The following is a 17,585-nucleotide window of genomic DNA, read 5'->3' on the forward strand; positions in this document are numbered from 1 at the left end:
TCTTCCACTGGAGCTCTCATCTTCTCCATGGTGAGTTTTCTAGGCAGTGAAAGTCTTAACATATCTGGGCTCTGTTGTTAAGGTAATTGTTTCTGTGCCTCAATGGCACCTTCATTATGGTGCCTTTTTGCCCCAATGTTAATTTTCTATCCTGGATGAGTCTTTGGTGTTTTTCAGAACTTTTCAAAGATATGAAGATTCTTTCCCCACATGATGGGGAAGGTTGCATTCTGAAAAGCTTTTTTAACCACACAGCCTCATAGAACTGCAGACCACAATCCTGACTCCAATCTGCCCACTAATTTGTTCAAGTCCAGCACCTAACAAAATTTGTCACATATATGGTACATGCTGAACTTAAAATGTTGAACTTAACTGAGCACAGCCTATTTGCAAGACAAGCAGGTGCTACACTGAGCCTTGTGAAGAATTGAGAGGGAGGCCACGAACTGCTTTCAAGAGAACATTTAATCACAGACTTACTGACTAAAAAGATTTTCAGATATCCCCACTCCCAATCAGTGCCCTGTTCTTGTTGCCTTGGATGTCAATTATAAACTGCCAGAAGGCAGGTGTTTGTGTCTCCTGGTGTTTGGCACATAGCTTTGTACACTGCAGGTCTGATTAGTGCCAGCTGACTTAGTTAGAAATCGTTCAGTCCTACACAATGGAGTGTTTACTGAATTGCTAGTGCTGGTTTGAGCTATATTTGCCATGCCTCCTCTTGTACTCTGGAGTCCTGGGAAAACTTACACCTCCATACTTAGAAACTTAGGAGGGTTCCTAAGCTCCACCCTCCCTGACCTATCTCTTAGCAGAAGTTCTTTGTAAGCCAGTTGAGGCTTTGGCCAGACAAGCAAATGAACACAAACTGATTTTTTTTTTTTAAGAGTTTTCTGCTCTTCCCTTGAACCTATATAGCTCAAGAATATTTTGGGGAAACTTGCTATTCCCTGCAGTTTTATCTTCCTCCCCTTTTTACAAATCAACCGAATATCTACATTTTGATTCCACAACCCAGTCTGCTTCCAAACCAAAAGTAACCGAGGAAACTGCTGTGTCTTTGGTCCACATGATGTTCTAGTTTGAAAGGTAGTCTGAACATGGCATTCGCCACCTGAAGGACTCTATAACCACTTCTGCCAGGCATGGATTACAGGACAGTTAAGTGTGTCACCAGCACTGACAGTTTCTACCAGGTTCACCAGTACACTGGCTAAAAAGCATCACCTGCTTTCTTCAAAGTCTTGAAATGAGGCAGTTTATATAACAGCTGAAGTACATCAGAATGACAGCTACATTCTCTTAAAGCTCTTAAAGGCTAGATGGGGGAGGGAACAGCAGCTTTTTGTTTTAGTGGTTAAGACACAGGTCTTTGTCAGAGTTCCAGGGAAAAGGGCCCAGAGTATACAGGTTTTCCTGTAGATCAGATAAATAAGTTTCAGTACTGGTTTTTTGCATGCTCTGTGCAAGTCATGATACCTAAAAGTTGAGGTGGAGATATTGCAGGCCCAAAAGTAGATTAGGCACTGATCCATCTCTATTTAAGAAGACGGAACTTGGGAGGGAAAAGCTGTGTGTGCGGAAGGGACATCTGTGCGACTAGTGGGAAAACCTCAGAAGGCAGGGAAGTGCCACATGCTCCATTACTTCAAAGGGGACTTCATTAAACCAGTACACTGCACAGGGTTAAAAATTGATCCTTGGACAAAGGCTTTACTGACAACTTTCCATACAGTTAGTTAAAAAATAAAATACAGAACACACTGGAAAGTGTTTCATACATTAGAAATCAATAAAATGGGAATACCTTCAAATGGGCATAAAAAAAAAAAATTGAGTTTTGGTGGAAGGGGCTCTGGCCTTCACCAAACCAACCATAATAACTGGGCAGAAAAGCCAAACCGAGAGCAGAATTGGCTTTAAAAATAACTGTTTTCATGACACAAAGAAAACACAAGATTGGGAAAAGCCAGGTTTTGGCTAGGCAGTGTCTCTTACTATAACTATCACCATATGCTCTTCTTCTAACTTCCCCAATGTCCTTAGAGCAGACTGGAGGTACTGCTGGGAGAATTCACAGGGAGGGAAGGCATAGAGCATGCCTGTGTTGTCTCTGCCCTTGGTCCCTCCCACCGGCAAGCTGATCACCCCAGCAGCCTGCTTCTGTTTCAAGTATGAGACCAGATTCCTGAGAAGCCTCCGCTGCAAGCCTGGCTCCACAGCCTGGCTCCCCTCTGCTCCAGGCCCTCCCGGAGAAGCTTGAGTGGCCAGAAGTACCACGTAACCATTGGGGCTTCCTTGCTTGATTCTCCGAGTGACCTCATCCAGTTTGGGCTGGTCTAGTCGAAGTCTTTGGGCGATCTTGAGCTGGGTCAGCTTGCTCCCTGAAGCATGGTCTTTGAGGAGGCCACTGATCACTCCCAGGTCCCCCTCTAGAATGTGCATACAAGTGGGGAAGCAACTGTTTTTCAACACCAGGAGCCCATTCCAGCCCAGCTGCAGGGTCTGGGCATACTCGGACAGATTCTTTAGCTTTTTGGTCTCTGGTTTTGGCTCTTCGGCAGGTTTCACCTCCGTCTCGCTGGTTCGATGATTGCGCTCGCTGTCCCTCTTTTTGCCCTGGTGAGAGTCTGGTCCCCGCTCCTCAGCCCCGTGCCGGTTGTTGGGCAGGGAATTGCTGGGCTCCTTCTCGGGCCCAGGCTCACTGGTATGGTTCTCTCTCCGGGGCCTCTCTGGGCTCCGGTCCGAGGGCGGCCCAGAGGCTTTGGTTCTGCCTCTTTCTTCGTATGGGGAGTGGGCGGTGCGGCCATGGTCGCTGGATAAGCTCCTCCTCTTTCGCCTCTCTTCCCAGGGCTTCGGTAGGCTCCGGTCGCCCTCGCTGCCCCACCTCTCTCCGCTGCGGCTGCGCACCGAGCGGCCGTAACTCTCCAGGCTATTCCGGCGGTCAGTGCTTTTGGAAGGGCTGGCCCAGTCGCTCTCCACAAAGCTTCTGTCGCGGTCTGAGTAGAGGAGGTGGGGGGGAGTCCTGTCTCGGACCCTCAAGTCAGCCTCCAGGTTCCGGTGCCTGCTGTAGCCCTCTGGGAGTAGCTCGTAGTGCACCGGGAGGGGAGCAGCCTGGCACTGCTGGGGGTATCGTGTCTCCTCGGCTTTGGCGAAATCCACCCGGAGCCTCCTGTCCGGTCCCCCCAGAGGAAAGCCCCTCATTTGCACACAGGCAGCCTGCGCTGCATCCAGGCTCTCATACTGGATATAAGCAAAGCTGTCCCCCTTGACGTGGTCAATAGTTCGAATGCTCCCAAAGCGGTCAAACTCACGGGCCAGGGCAGCCAAGGAGGTATTGGGCCCCAGGCCTCCCACCCAGAGGCGGGTAGTGGGGTTGGCTTTACCATAGCCAATCTTAATCGGGTTGCGCCCCACCACCCTCCCCGACATGGCCACCTTGGCCCTGTGAGCCATGTCCAAGTTCTGGAACTTGAGGAAGGCGTAGGCACCCCCCTGGCCTCTGGCCGGCCTCTTGATCACCACCTCCTCGATGATGCCGTATTTCTCAAAGGCCCTCCTCAGCTCCACCTCAGACACGCTGTGGTCCAGGTTGCCGATGAACAGGTTGCGAGTGGCCCGCTGGTCGTCCTCGGGCATCAGGTCCTCCTCACACACGGCCGGGTACCCGTAGGGGCGCCCTCGGTCATCGTACAGCCCATAGTAGTCCAGGGCCCGGTCCCGGGAGAGGCCCACAGCAGCCGCCGCGGCTGCAGCGTCCAGGGCAAAGGCTGCGGCGGCTGCCGCGTGCCGAGCCCGGGGCTCCCGCAGCGGGGGTGCGCCCACGGGGGAAAGGGAGCGCTGCTTGTATTGGTAGCCGCTGTGCAGTGGCAGGTAGCCCAGTGTATCTGCAGGGGCAGGAGGCCCGGGTGGTGGTGTGGTGGCGGCGGCCCCGGCGCTACTGCTGCTGCTGCGGCGACTGCTACTACTGCTGCCTCGTAAGTACACAGGCTCCACCTTAAGCGGCCGGTCGTAGAGCAGAAGCTGGCGCGCTCGGGCGTGGTGGCGGGCATCGCGGGCGTCCTGTGGGTGTCGGAAGTTCACGTAGGCTACTCTGCCCAGTTCTGGGGTGTGCGACAGGCGCAGGCTGATCTCGCCGAAGCGCTTGAACTGGTGGAAGAGACGGTCCTCCAGGTGCTCGGCGGGCAGCGCGGGGCTCAGGCTGCTGATGAGCAGCGTCTTGTACTCGGGAGGTGGTGGCGGCGGGGCGGGTGCGGGTGGCGGCGGCGGGGCTGGGGTGGGCGCGGGTGGCTCAGGAAGAGGCGGCAGCAGAAGCAGCGGGGACGCCCCGGGGGACGAGGCGGATGCCGAGCCGGACTCGCCACCAGCTTTGGCACGGCCACCACCGCCCCCGCGGCCGCCGCTGCTGCCCGCACGGTGGTTGGAGTCCCCAGAGCCTCGGCCATCGCGGTGGCTGCTGCTGCCGCTGCCGCTGCCGCCGCGGGGCTTATCACGGGCGCGGGCCGGGGCCTGGTGCTTGGCGGGGCCGGAGCCGGAGCCAGAGCCAGAGCCGGAGCTCTTATGCGCGGCCCGCCGGCTCCCGCCGCTGCCTCCACCCGAGTCGGGCTCCCCGCGCTCCCGCTCGCGCTCCCCACGCTCGCCGCGCTCCCGCTCCCCGCGCTCGCCCCGCTCCCGCTCCCGCTCCCCGCGCTCCCGATCCCGATCCCGTTCCCGCTCCCGGGGCCGCTTCGCCGACGATGACGACGACGACGCCCCGCGGGCCCCCGGGCTCGAGTCGCGCTCGCTCTGCCGCTTCATGGCGCCGAGGCCGGCCGGGCCTGGCCGGGCCCCCTCCCTCACAGCGCGACCGGGCAGCGGCGCGGGGGCGGCGGCGGCGGGGCCGGGGCCGGAGCAGGAGCTGGAGGAGGAGGCAGCGCCCCCCGGGCCGCCATCTTGGACAAAAGGACTGAGCGCGGCCGCCGCGAAAAGGCGGGGGAGGAAAAGCGCAGGGAGGAAGGGGAGGGGACAGGGACAGGGACAGCGCGCGGTTGCGTCATCAAGGCGCGCAGCTCGGAGGCCGGGGGAAGGAGGAAGGAAGGAAGGAAGGAAGGGAGGGCGGGCGGCGGGCTCACGTCCGATGGGAAAGCTCTCCGCCCTTTCGTCACTTCCCCCCAACCTTCCTGGGCCCTGACTCCACTCTTCAGCCGCTTGGATGGTGGTCTTTAGCGCCACCTTTCGGCCAGCGGGTGGAACAGGTGACCTGCTCGGACTTGGGCTTTGTCAGTCACCTTGGCAGGCAGGGGGCTCTGGAGGGACTCCCTCTCCGCCAAAGATGCGCTGTTGTGGTACTTCGTCGGGCCGGCTAATAGCTCCCTAAGTGTTTTGCAAACAATTATCGGACATATTAGTTGCGGGTCCGACCCTTAGTGACCCCATTTGGGAGTTTGATTGGCAAAAACACTGGCGAGGTTTGCCGTTTCCTTCTTCAGCTCATTTTGCAGATTAGGAAACTGAGGCGATTACACAGGGTCACACAACTAATGTCTGAGACCACATTTGAATTCAGGTCTTCCTGACTCCAGGCCCAACATTTTATCTACTAATTGTTTCCCTCTTACATGGTGATATTTAAGGGTCGTTTCTGGAGTCCCCCACCTCTCCTCAGACCCCTTCCCTTCCCCAGGACCACAGGCTGAAAAAGTGGAAGGGATCCTGCATTTAGTAGGGAGACAGCCGACTGGGGACTGGATCCCTAAGCCTCTAGCTTTCCCTTGGCTCCGCGCAGCCAGCTTCCTTAGATGAAGCCCTCCTGGGAGCCGGCCCCAGCCTCCAGGAGCTGTCCCCATGCTGAATCCCAGGCATGTCTCGCTCTAGAGCCTCCCTTGTCAGGGAGCACCTGCAGTGCCGGCGCGGGGGAGAAATGGGTTCCCGAGGTCATTCTTCTGCGGCAGGACAGGAATTGCCAGATCGTGCCGAGTGGACCAGACTTTTACCTTTGAGAGCGCTACGGTGCGTTCAGGAAGAAGACTGTTGCTTGCCATGTTCTCTCCCCGGTGCTTCTGGGCTCTTGATGGAGGGCACCCAAAGCCATCCTGGGATGACCGGGTCTGAGGAGAAAGTGGCCAAAGAGCCCTCTCTGCCTGCCGAGCCATAGGGGGTTCTGATCTCCAACAACTGGGGAATTCAGCTGAGAACAAAGGGACCGTGGAAACCAAGGGAGGCTAGCAGGATCTGTACATCTGGGCAGCTGTATGTCTCCGAGAACGGACTGTTCCGATGCCCACTCTATTATTCTTGCTATCACCACCTGTTAATCCTTCCACCTCCCATTTGACCTTATGAGACCTATCCTTTTGCTCTTTGTGGCTGACATCTCTTCCTGGATGTGGATGATCAGAACCCTTCTTTCTGCAGTTACATATATAGGGATGATGATCTGGTTCCAATGGTCTCTAATTTCTGAAGCCTGGAGGATACAACTAAGCCCATGTTCACTTCCTGAGGTGTAAAAGAGAGTCCTAAGATCATGACACTTTGGGACATCATCTAGACCAATCTGTTTGATTGATGTGGAGATTGAAACCCACAGAGGTTAAATGGTTTGCTTGTCACATACACAGCACAGACAAAATTCCCACCCAACTCCTTCAACTTTTTTGTAATTGTAAATTTATTGTTATCCTATGAGATCTTCCAGTAGGTATCAGAACTTCTGAGATAATGGAAGTTTGTGCTTCGAAAAGCATTAAAGGACTAAACCAAAAATAGACTGCACAATTTAAGACAACCCATCATATCTATTTTGTCATTTGGTTCTCTAGTTTATAAAAAGCCTGAGCCTATAATGGAAGTAAGATTCACAATTTATACATGTTAACAGACTTAACTAAAGTCACACAAATTGGCGGAACTTGCTGGGCCAATACTGACAATAAGCCCTACTACAATAATTCCTTTTTTTTTTTTTTTTTTTTTTTTTTGAGGGCTAGGGTAGCCTCAGAGGAGCTAAAGAAATGGGTTAAAATGTAACTTTGGATTGTGAAGCTGCTAATGTTGTACTGAGGACAGCTCAGGGACAGGTTGTGAGTTGTCTGAAATCTTCTAACAGCTGTGGATATCTAGAAGGCAAGAGCTTCCTCCCTCCCCATCAGCTGGCATATCTGACCAGAGAGTTTGCTGAGAAAATAGAAAATTGGAAGATCTCTGATAGTAAGTGAACTGATGGAGACTGTAGTGATGAGGTTTACAAACACTATTGGATCAGCTATTAGGAACATGAAGAAGGGGCAGAATGGAAGGCCGACTCTCCCTTCCTTCTATTCCCCCCTCCCCTCCCCGCTAAAAACATCTTAACAGTCCAGAATTCTGGTTCTCAACTTTTTAGAGGACAAGCTTCAGGTTCAGACTGTGGCTTAGGAAGGGGAGAATACCACTTGCTCTGTAGGGCTGCTGTGAGAACCAAATGAGAAGAACCAGCTGATTTGGAGTACATGAAGCATGACTGTTGGGACATTACTACTTTAATGGTATGAGGTCTCTTAGTAATAATGCTTGTTCAGTTGTTTCAGTCATGTCCAAATCTTCATAACTGTACTTGGAATTTTCTTGGCAGTTACTGGAGTGATTTGCCATTTCCTTTTCCAGGTCATTTTAGAGATAAGGAAACTAAGGCAAAAAGTGACTTGCCAAGGATTTGAGGCTGAATTGAAACTCAGGTCTTCCTGACTTCCGGCCTAATGTTCTATTTGCTGCACCACAAAACTACAAACTCATCATTGCCTCATTTATATACATGTGGTATGTGTGTATGTGTGTGTATACATTTTACATATATGTAACTTTTTTTTTTTTCTGTGAGGCAATTGGGATTAAGTGACTTGCCTAAGGTTCACACAACTAGGAAGTGTTAAGTGTATGAGATCACATTTGAACTCAAACCCTCCTGATTTCAGGGCTGGTGCTGTATTCACTGAGTTATCTGAGTCCTTTGAAAGTAGTACTTATATACTTTATTAAAAAGTGTCTATATGCTATAGTGGGAGACAGGATGGTGGGAAAAGTATATTGCAAGAAAAGGAGTACTCCAAATTGCAGGGATGGTCTTTGTAACTGTCATTCTTTCCTGTCCCTTGAATCGCAAGAGAATATTATAGGAAAAGTTACTAAAGCTAGTAATGGCTCAGAGCTTTCTTTGAAGGGTTCAATTCAAGACAGTTTGAAACTATTTTCTGGCTGATCTCTAGCCTCAGCTCTACAAATTTATTGTAATAGGAGACTGAGAAAAATACATATGGTTCAATATAAGCTGTTTGTGCTTCAGGCATATACTCAAGGTTGAACAATCAATTTGTCTCTAAACCTCTAACAAGTTCCCAACCACTGAGAGAACATGGAACTCAATGGTGATTTACCTTATCACAAGGGTCACAAACCCCAAATCTATCCATCACATCTCCTAGGAAATTACTCTTTGAAGGTGTAGTAATAATAACTAATATTTATAAAACGGAAAACCTTCATTTCCAGTCTTTTTGTTAATCTTATCTGAAATGGGAGTTTTATCTCTTAGGGGCTGATCCTGGGATCCCCTCATTATATCCAGAAACACATTCACTGGAAGGTATAAAAATCTTGGCAGCAGATGACCTTCAAGAGCATATGAGAGGAGATCTCTTTCAGAAGAGAAAATGAAGCTGTATAACATGGAACACAGCAAGGACTAGCCCACGAACCAGTTTGGTGACAAGACCAAGGAAGAATTCATTGAGATGATTCTGGGCTACAAATCATCTTGAAAGAAAATTCCAAGTGTAACATTAATATAACCAAGCTTGCAGAGCAGCTGATTTGAGAAAACATGGCTACAGCTTGCCATGTTTTCACTTGTGAGCGAGCAGTCTGGTAGACTGCAGTTGGAAGCAGGATAATGTGATTATGGGGGTTTCTCAGTATGTCAAGGAAAACAGGGGCATTGATTCTGAGACTCGAAAAGAATGTAAGCACAAGGCAGAATTTATCTATTGCCGATGATACTGGTATCTTGCTGCTTACATTTCCTTCAGGTGCTGAGAAAACTCTCTAGGATGCTCTTTCATGAGACCTATCTTTGTGGCCATCAATGCTGGACAGGATAGTATCTCATTTCGGTATGGCTTTGAAGCAGAGATCAAGCACAACAAATATTGGATTTTCAAGAATAGCTGGGAAGAGAATTGGGGGAATTCAGGTTACATACACTTAGCTGAAGACCCTGACAACTGTGGCATTTTGCTCAGGCCAGCCACCCAATGGGACAGTCTCAGAAAAGGAGTCAAGTGACATTATTAGAATGTGCAAAACTTTTGCCCTGTTGTCTTACATGTGACTCAATTAATTTTGCAAACTTAAAACAACACAGGTCTGATTTTTAATATCTGTAACAGAGTATATAAAATGAAAGGGCAAATGACCTGTGGACATTAAACTTGCAGGCATGGCAAGAATTCATGCTAGTATATAGTTCTGTCTTGTCCATAAGAATCACTTGTGATTTTGTCAAAAGTCTTGCTGAAACCTTCATTATTTGCAACCTTGGCCCTGTCTACTAGTTTGGTAACTTCTATTAAAGAGATGAGGCTAGTTTGGCATGACTTATAATTGAGAAACTATATATATATATATATATGTTTTTTTTTTTTTTTTTGGTCACTGCTTTCCATTTCTAGGTGTTCCCTAAACATTTTACATTATTTTAATGGTGACCTTTAGTCCCTAAAAAAATTCTAGAACAAATCAGTCAAATTCACTAGCCTGTATGTAGTCTGCAGATTACATTCTCTTTCCTTTTTTGAAAACTAGGACACTGCCTTTCCTCAATATCATAGTACTTGTCCCCAGAATAGAAAGTAACTAAAAATTCCCTGATGGAAGGATAAAAAACAACAGCATGGCTCAAAAGAATGAAATAATTAAAAACATCAAAAGAAATGAGGATGGAAATAACAGGCTCTCCAGGGTGATAGATCATCACTTAGCACTTCCCCAAAAAACCAAAACGCCAAAACCAAAAACAAGAAACTCCCCGCCAAAACCACATCCAAAATAAAACCATTATCAAAGACAAAGATGGGGCAGCTGAGAGCTATTCTTCAAAACAGCAGTCATCTGAGAAAGGACAGAGTATTTCAAACTCAGATTGTAAGAACATGAGATCTCTAACAAAATGTAGTCTGAGATGAAAGGCAAGACATGAAGAAATCATATTAGGAATTATAGTCCTCTTTTTAGACCTCTATTCCTCACTTAAGGAAATCATACAAGAAAACTGCATAAAGGTATCAAAATAGGAATAAAGTACAAATCACTAGATTTCATAGGACTGATTGTGGGGGGGGAGGGGGGAGGAGAGGGGAAAGTCCCAGGTCACATAACTTCAAATTCTATACACAGATAGGAGAAAATCCTTTCTTTTCCAGGGGGGAAAAATCTCTCCAATTATCTTAAAGCAGAATATTATTTTGAAAAGTTGTCTACCCAAAAAATTCCCTTACATTTGTGAATTCTTTTCTGCATAAGTGATAATTATGATTCCTTGAAATTTTCAACTTTCTATACATAGTGAAATATATTACATTTTCTTGAGAGGGCAGTAGAGAATAAAATGATTCATTTGGGGACAGACTCGGAGGGGCACAATCTGTTTTCACTTTGTATCGATGTCCTACATTTGGGCCAGTTTTTCAACTGCACTGTGCCCAACACTTGACTAATCAGGGCAAAGACTACAGAGGGTGATCAAGATTGAGACACAGGCTCACAAGTATATCTTATTTTTTTCTAGAAAGGCCAGGGCTTTATGAACCATGGACACCATTAAAAACACACACACACAAACCTTTTAATATATTTTTCCAGGGTCTGGGCTTGTACTGGCCTTCCTCAGAAAACCTCCTCCTAGTCACTGCTAGGTCTGCTTTTTAGTATAACAGGCTGCACAGACCTCTGAAATTTGGGGACAGCTTTATCTAATAGAACAAATCTGGGCTAAGAGACCTGGGTCTACTCCTTAATACTTTGTAGACAAATCTCTTTTCCTTTGTGGATGTTTTCTCCTCTATATAATGGGTTTAGGTTTGATGATCTCAAAAGTTCTCTTCTTTCATTTTATTCATTTCGTATTCCCAATAACTTATGGTCCTGCTCTTGAGAGTCAAAGGAGTCAAGTAAATATCACAAGGAAATGGGGTGCGTCATGCAGGAAAATATGGAAACTACTTCAAAATGGATACATCGTAGGCAAAAACTGGAGGAATCCAACTTTTCTTATTAAAAGCACCATTTATCTCCGTCACGGACCTTGAGAGGTCAAGGTGATGATCAAATCAAAAAAGCTTATTGCAAGAATCCAGTTTCCTGGCAGCCATGACCAAAACTGATTAATTCTCTACAACTTCTCTGGACAACAGGTCCTTCAACAGAAGCCAGGGAGTAGAACTAGGATTTCTATAGTAAAGAGATTTCTTGGATGAACAAACTCCCTTTTTATTGCAGGACAATTTCTAATCTCGGAACTGACAACAGACCTGAGAGGTTGTGACCTGTCTGGTATCACCAGTCAGCAGGATTTGATTATTCTCTGTAATGCAATTATAGAGTCATCTACCTGCTCTTCTCCAAGTACAACCACTCTAAGTACAACTCTGATCACTATGCCTCTGTTCCTCATGTTCTAGGAGATGAGACTGGTCATTGGAATCTGGTTCCCAAGGAATACTTTTGTGGTAAAGACAACCTTATCAGAGCCGAGAATGGCATGGACTCCGGCGGCTAGAAATCTAATTTTCTTAAAACTTTAATTAAAAAATCCCATACATATTTGTGAAGTCCTAAATGAGGAAACAACAAAAGAAAACAACAAAATGAAGAAACAGTACAGAGATAGACGCAATGGAGCTGTAGAACCAGCATCTTGAATCAAGCCCCAGGTTTCAGATCTGACACCATCAGGAGCCCTCTTAAAAATAAATTACAAAAAGGCTGTTTGGAAACAGATTAAATGTGATTTCTTCTCAGATGCCCTACATAGCATTGTGCAAACTAAAGATCAGTCCGTGAACTAGCTGCCTTGGGGGCATATTTGGGCATCAGTTCATTAATTTTGCGTATGTAGTCTGATTTTTCGGCACAGCCTTTACACATTTCACCCCAGTCATCCAGGATCTTCTTCAACTCCTTTACTCTGAGTTTCTTCAGGTCCACTGTGCTCAGGTCAATCTGTTTATCTAGAGGAGGGATGAGGGAGATGTTAGTAACTCAGAAGGGACACAAAGCTTTTACCCCCTTTCACTCATTCCACAAGCCTCTCTTCTCTTTCACTTCCATGCAGTCACTTAAAAGAAGGTAGCCTTGCCACTTTGCAACAATGTTGTAACAAAGTTAGCTCACAGGTGAGGGAGCAGTAAGAAGACAATGTCAATTCTCCAAAAAGGAATACTGGTTTCTCACTCAACAGAAACTAGACCTGCTCTGTGGGAGGCACTGAGCTAGAACAATGGTAAAGCCTGGTAGCTAGTCCCCCAACACTTGATACTATGTGCTTTTAATAGCCAATAATAAACCATGGGAACATCTAACTGTATCCTTTTGGCAGGCTTTTTCAGAAGGCCAGGCAACTTCTAAAACAGGACACAAAGAAACAACTCACACAATGTTTTGATGCTGTTAAAAGTAGGAAAAATTTTTACCTGAGAAAGAAAAGTACTCTCAGAAAGAGTACTTTTTGACTCCAAGTGTCAGTCTATGTTTTTATGAACAGATTAGTAGTAAGAAAAGGAAAATGATACTCTCAAAGTTATTTGGACTGAATGTCAGACTACTGTGAGATCCAAGTACTGCTAGAATAGCTGGTGAGATGAAGCACCCATCTGAGACCATCACTTATACCATTAAGACAGTAGTATCTGAGAGAGCCTAGAGCCAGAAAGACTTCAATTTAAACTTGGCCTTAGACATTAACTAGTTGACTCCAGGTCAGTCACTTAACCTCTCTCCCTTGGTTTTTCAACTGTATAAAGTGAAGATAATAGCATCTTTCCCCCAGGGAAGGATCCAACAAGAAAATATTTGTAAAACACTTGACTTAGTGCCTGGTACACAGTAGGCATTTAATAAATGCTTCTCTTTTCTCTTAAATAAATGCTCATTTTCTAACTCTGATGATTAAGAGGTAAAGGACAGGTCAGAACTCACCATATTTGAGTTCACAAATTTGACTGTCTTTTTTCTTTAGCTTCTCACAGATCTTCTCAACAGGAATATGATGACTAAGGGGCTTGGACACTTCATTGATAATTTTGGTGGCTGCATCACTAGTGGCTCCTATATAATAGCACTGGAGAAAGAAAGAACAATTGCTTAAGAACTTTTACACACATCAATTTCAGTAAAAATTACCTCATTGAATAACATCACTAAGTCTGACAGCAAATCCATACCCAAAGTCTTTTTAAATCGAAGGGATGGAGATCTGAAGATAAAATCTCATAGTCTTCCCTTTAGGGCCAAGTTTAGCCATTTATACTTAATATACTCTTCAGTTTTGATTTTTTTTTTGGGGGGGGAGGGTGATGGTGTTATAATTACTTTTATAGATACCAATCAAGCAACATTTATTAAGTGCCAAGATGTTGTGCTAAGTGCTGGGGATACAAGAAAAGGTAAAAGACGGTTCCTGTTCTCAAGGAACTTACAATCCAAAAGAGGTGACAACATGCAAGTAGATACAAAGTAAGCTATATACAGGATAATAGGAAATAATTTAACAGAAGGATTGGGAAAGGCTTCCAGCAAAAGATGAGATTTAAGTTAGAACTTAAAGGAAACCAAGAAATCATTAGGTAGATTTGAAAAGGATTGGCCCATATTAAATAGTCAATATTACATAGTCAAATTTTGTTGTTTTTCTTTTTAAAAATAGTTTTTATCTCAAATATTTCTACTTACAGGCTATATTATTAGCCTGCTTAAGTTATTGTAATATCTGCTTAAGGATAAATTTCTTAAGTCACAATCATTCACACTTTTAACAATCAGATCTCCAAAAAACCCCCACCCAAAACCCCCAAACCAAACCAACACAAAACAAATAAAAAAACACCTGAAGTTAAACACCTTCTTTCAGGAACTTCTAACTTCAAGATTTTTTTTTCTCTGACTACAAGAATAAACTCATTCTGACTATATATATATATATATGAAAATATAAAACTTTTTACAAGTTTTTTGAAGTTATAGAAGATTATACCAGTCCTGAATGACTTTATCTTTTATGGTGATAAGAACTATGGGGAGAAAGGCTGGCTGGAAAAACAAAGGAATATAGATTAAATTCTTTAGCACAAAAAGAAAACTTTTTTTTAATCAATGAGTTTTGCATCTAAATCATCTAGAGAAGGCTATGACATGGCACATTACTCACCAAACGGTTTTCTTTTCCTTTAGCATCATTGCAAAACTTCATAAGTTCATTTTCGATGTTGCTTGGGGAGAAAGTGACATCTCTGTCCTTAAGATCTTGGTAAAATTTTCCCAGAAAAGAAATGCATACTGTATAGGAAAAAAAAAAAAAAGAATTATAGCAGTCATACTTAGGATTGTTCCAAATATCCAGACTTGCCTTCTAAAGATTAACTATTTCTTTTTAGTACTTATTAGACTTCCTAATCATATTCGTGGGTACATAGTATCTGATTTTGATTAACTGAAGAATGACAGATAAAAGCTCACTTGTATTCTTTACACTATAGCATATATAACAGTTAACCTAGTAATCCATGATAAGTATCAATTAAGTTTTAAAATGATTCCTAAAAGATAACATATTCACATTTTTAACACAAACCTACTAGAAGGATGTCTTTACCTAAAGGAATAGGTCTCTAGTAGCATTCTAGGCACTATGATATGGAAAGATAAATTTGGGAACAGGGGTCCATTTGGTTGCCTGGTCTGCCTATACTTAGATTGGCTGTTAAAGGCTGTCTAAACTAAACAATGCATCAAAGACCCATAAATATAACAGCTTCCTGATGCATGCATTCACTCTATGCATCATGTACTTAATGACCTGGTGGTCTGAGTCCTTTCCGGATCTGGTTTTAGTTTCCTGACCAGCCCTGCATATTTGGTTAAGTTCTACTCCATTTGCTTTATCACATAAAGTACCGGCCACTCCTGAATCCACTGTTTTTGTTGAAGCCAAACTCAACAAACAGAACAGGCTCATTTAGACCAGAACTCTCCTGGGTCTAAGAATCAAAGGCATTATAAGATTTTAGAACCAAAAGATCCTTAAGAGAGCAAGAGTTCAGATTAGGAAACTAAAGTTCAGTGTGCAGAAGAGGTTTGTCCATATTCACATTCTTCAATCCACCATTTATTCAGCACCCACAATCAAGGAGCTTGATAGAGAAGAAAGGACATATACCTTAATGATGTAAGTTAATATGAAATATATACAGAGTAATTCTGGGATGGAGGCACTTGTACAAAAACTGAAATGCCAAAGAGAAGACAGTTGCACATGGGCAATATGCAGCAGAAAGTCAGTTAGTTGGATGCACAAGGGGGAGTCATGTGAATTAAATCTAGAAAGACAAATTTGGAGTCAGATCATGAAGGGCTTTTAAAATAACAGAAAAGGCTATATTTAATCTTAGAGGCAATATCAAATCATTGACAGGTACTTTTCAATCCCCATACTTCATATACCACCTTCCACATAAAGTCATTTCTTCCCTAACTATTCTGTATACACACATATGAGTATATAAATACACACATATAAATGGTGTCTCCCCCAATAGAATATAAGCTTTTCAAGAGTAAGATTTGTCTTATTTTTGTCTTATATTTGCCTTTAGTGCGAGTACACAGAAGGCACTTAATTAAATGCTTATTGATTCCTTACATGGAAAAACTTATGCTTCATAAGGAAAAGCCACTTTGGTAACTGAGTGGATGATGGATTGGAGATGGAAGGAACTGGAAGCAGAGAGACAAAGCATGAGGTTACTGCAGTTATTCAGAGAAGAGGTGTTGAGAACCTGAACAAGGCTGCCGTGTGTGAGTGGAGAGAACAATCTTAATATTCCAAGATCTGAAGCAATTCAAAAAGCCTTCCCAATATGGAATAGTTCAGAGGACTGCTTTGGATGATGGGCTAATATGAACTGATTCTTAAAAACCCAAAAGTTCTACCAAAAAAGTAAAGTAGGAAAGCTTTTTAGGGACCCAATAAGGATAGCCTTTTAGCTACTAAGGTATCAATATGATTTTTCTGACACTAGCAGATTTGTGCTGATCCACCTATATTCTTTCGAGGAGTATAACAGTCTGTATAATGGATTAAAATAACTTTTCATAAAAGGGACCTTCCCAAATAATGGATATTCTACACATCACTTTATGATGTTTAAAAAAAAACAAAACAAAACCTGGAGCCAGGACTTCTTAAACTTCTTCCATTCCTTATCCTTTTTGTCTGAGAAATTTTTACATGACACGGGCATACAAATCAAACATTGATAATAAACCATATTTCCTTGACTTTCATATTGGGTTGTGACCCACAGTTTAAGAAGCTGGGGTGTAGATACTGAATCAAACCGCTGGACATTTCATAGTCATAATCACAGTTCTTAAAGTTTTTCAGATATTCGTGTTTTACTACTTAAAAAGTAAAGTGACGTGAAAAACATAATTTGGGTAACTTTCACAACTTCAGTTTTGGAGCACTTTGTTTTCTGGCGGAGTTAACAGCATTTTGCCAGGGAGGGGTGGGAGTTAAGAGTTTCCTCTCGTATCTAATTCCGGAAGACAGATGCTGATCCTCCATCCCGGGACAGCACTGTCTCTACCAGGAGCCCCATTCCGCAGATTAAAAAACCACCAGAGGAGCCTGGCAGAGGACGGGCTGAGATTTCCGTTGGTCTCAGGGGGGACGAGCCACCTCGTGCTGGCTTCAGCTAAGAGGGACACTGAGGGTACGGGGGGTGAGGACAGAGTCTAACTCTCCCGGCGTCCCTCATCTGCTCGCCCATCCGGGACGGCAGCCTCCGGGGAGCCCCCCACTTTCCTCTCGGCACCCGGACGAATTTTCCAATAAGGCAGCCCAGGCGGGGTTGGGACCCCCTAGTGCCCTCTGAGACCCTTCCGATCGAGGCGGGAGAAGGCTCACGAGGCTGCAGGGGATGCCCTCACTCTTGGGCCTCAGTTTTCCTTTCTGTATAATGAAGGCGGGTTGCCTCTTTTCAGACCGCTCTCCTCCCGGCTAAGCCGGCCCTGAGATCCTTCATTTTCTCGGTTTCTCCGGTCCAACCCCACCCCGTGGAAGGGCCCGGAGCCTCGGGTTCCCCTTCGGCGGCAAGTCCCGGCCCAGCTCAGCCACCAACCAGCCTCGTCCCCGCTGTCCCCTGGTTAGGTCAGGGTCTCTGTCTCCCTCACCTTCGCAATCCCCCGGCCGCAGAGCCCGGCTCCCTCCCAGCAGCACCGTCAGGGCCAGCGCCACCGCCAGTCCCTGAGTGGCACACATCGTCCTGCTCTCGCCGCCTCTCGGACTGATACGC

The 17,585-nt window shown here is 45.4% G+C and overlaps 2 protein-coding genes across 2 annotated transcripts; both read right to left on the minus strand.

Annotated features, from left to right (window-relative positions):
• Positions 1-1,689: 1,689 nt before the first annotated feature.
• RBM15B (RNA binding motif protein 15B) lies at positions 1,690-5,028 on the minus strand. Its single transcript, XM_051985714.1, has one exon. It carries the CDS (start codon positions 4,798-4,800, stop codon positions 1,984-1,986), a length of 2,817 nt encoding a protein of 938 aa, XP_051841674.1. The 5' UTR covers positions 4,801-5,028; the 3' UTR covers positions 1,690-1,983.
• A 6,768-nt stretch (positions 5,029-11,796) lies between these two features.
• Positions 11,797-17,585, minus strand: MANF (mesencephalic astrocyte derived neurotrophic factor). The gene is made up of 4 exons (XM_051985724.1): positions 17,464-17,585; positions 14,438-14,565; positions 13,210-13,351; positions 11,797-12,242 (listed from the first exon to the last, which is right to left on the minus strand). Exons 1-4 carry the CDS (start codon positions 17,549-17,551, stop codon positions 12,058-12,060), a joined length of 543 nt encoding a protein of 180 aa, XP_051841684.1. The 5' UTR covers positions 17,552-17,585; the 3' UTR covers positions 11,797-12,057.

The sequence above is a fragment of the Antechinus flavipes genome, chromosome 1 (assembly GCF_016432865.1).
Source record: "Antechinus flavipes isolate AdamAnt ecotype Samford, QLD, Australia chromosome 1, AdamAnt_v2, whole genome shotgun sequence".
Lineage (NCBI taxonomy): Eukaryota > Metazoa > Chordata > Mammalia > Dasyuromorphia > Dasyuridae > Antechinus > Antechinus flavipes.

Coding starts and splice junctions, on each gene's coding strand:
- RBM15B (XM_051985714.1), bottom strand. CDS start 4,800: ATGAAGCGGCAGAGCGAGCGCGACTCGAGCCCGGGGGCCCGCGGGGCG.
- MANF (XM_051985724.1), bottom strand. CDS start 17,551: ATGTGTGCCACTCAGGGACTGGCGGTGGCGCTGGCCCTGACGGTGCTG. Junction 14,566..17,463: donor GCGGCCGGGGGATTGCGAAG/GTGAGGGAGACA, acceptor TTTCCTATACAG/TATGCATTTCTTTTCTGGGA. Junction 12,243..13,209: donor AATTTGTGAACTCAAATATG/GTGAGTTCTGAC, acceptor TCCCTCCTCTAG/ATAAACAGATTGACCTGAGC.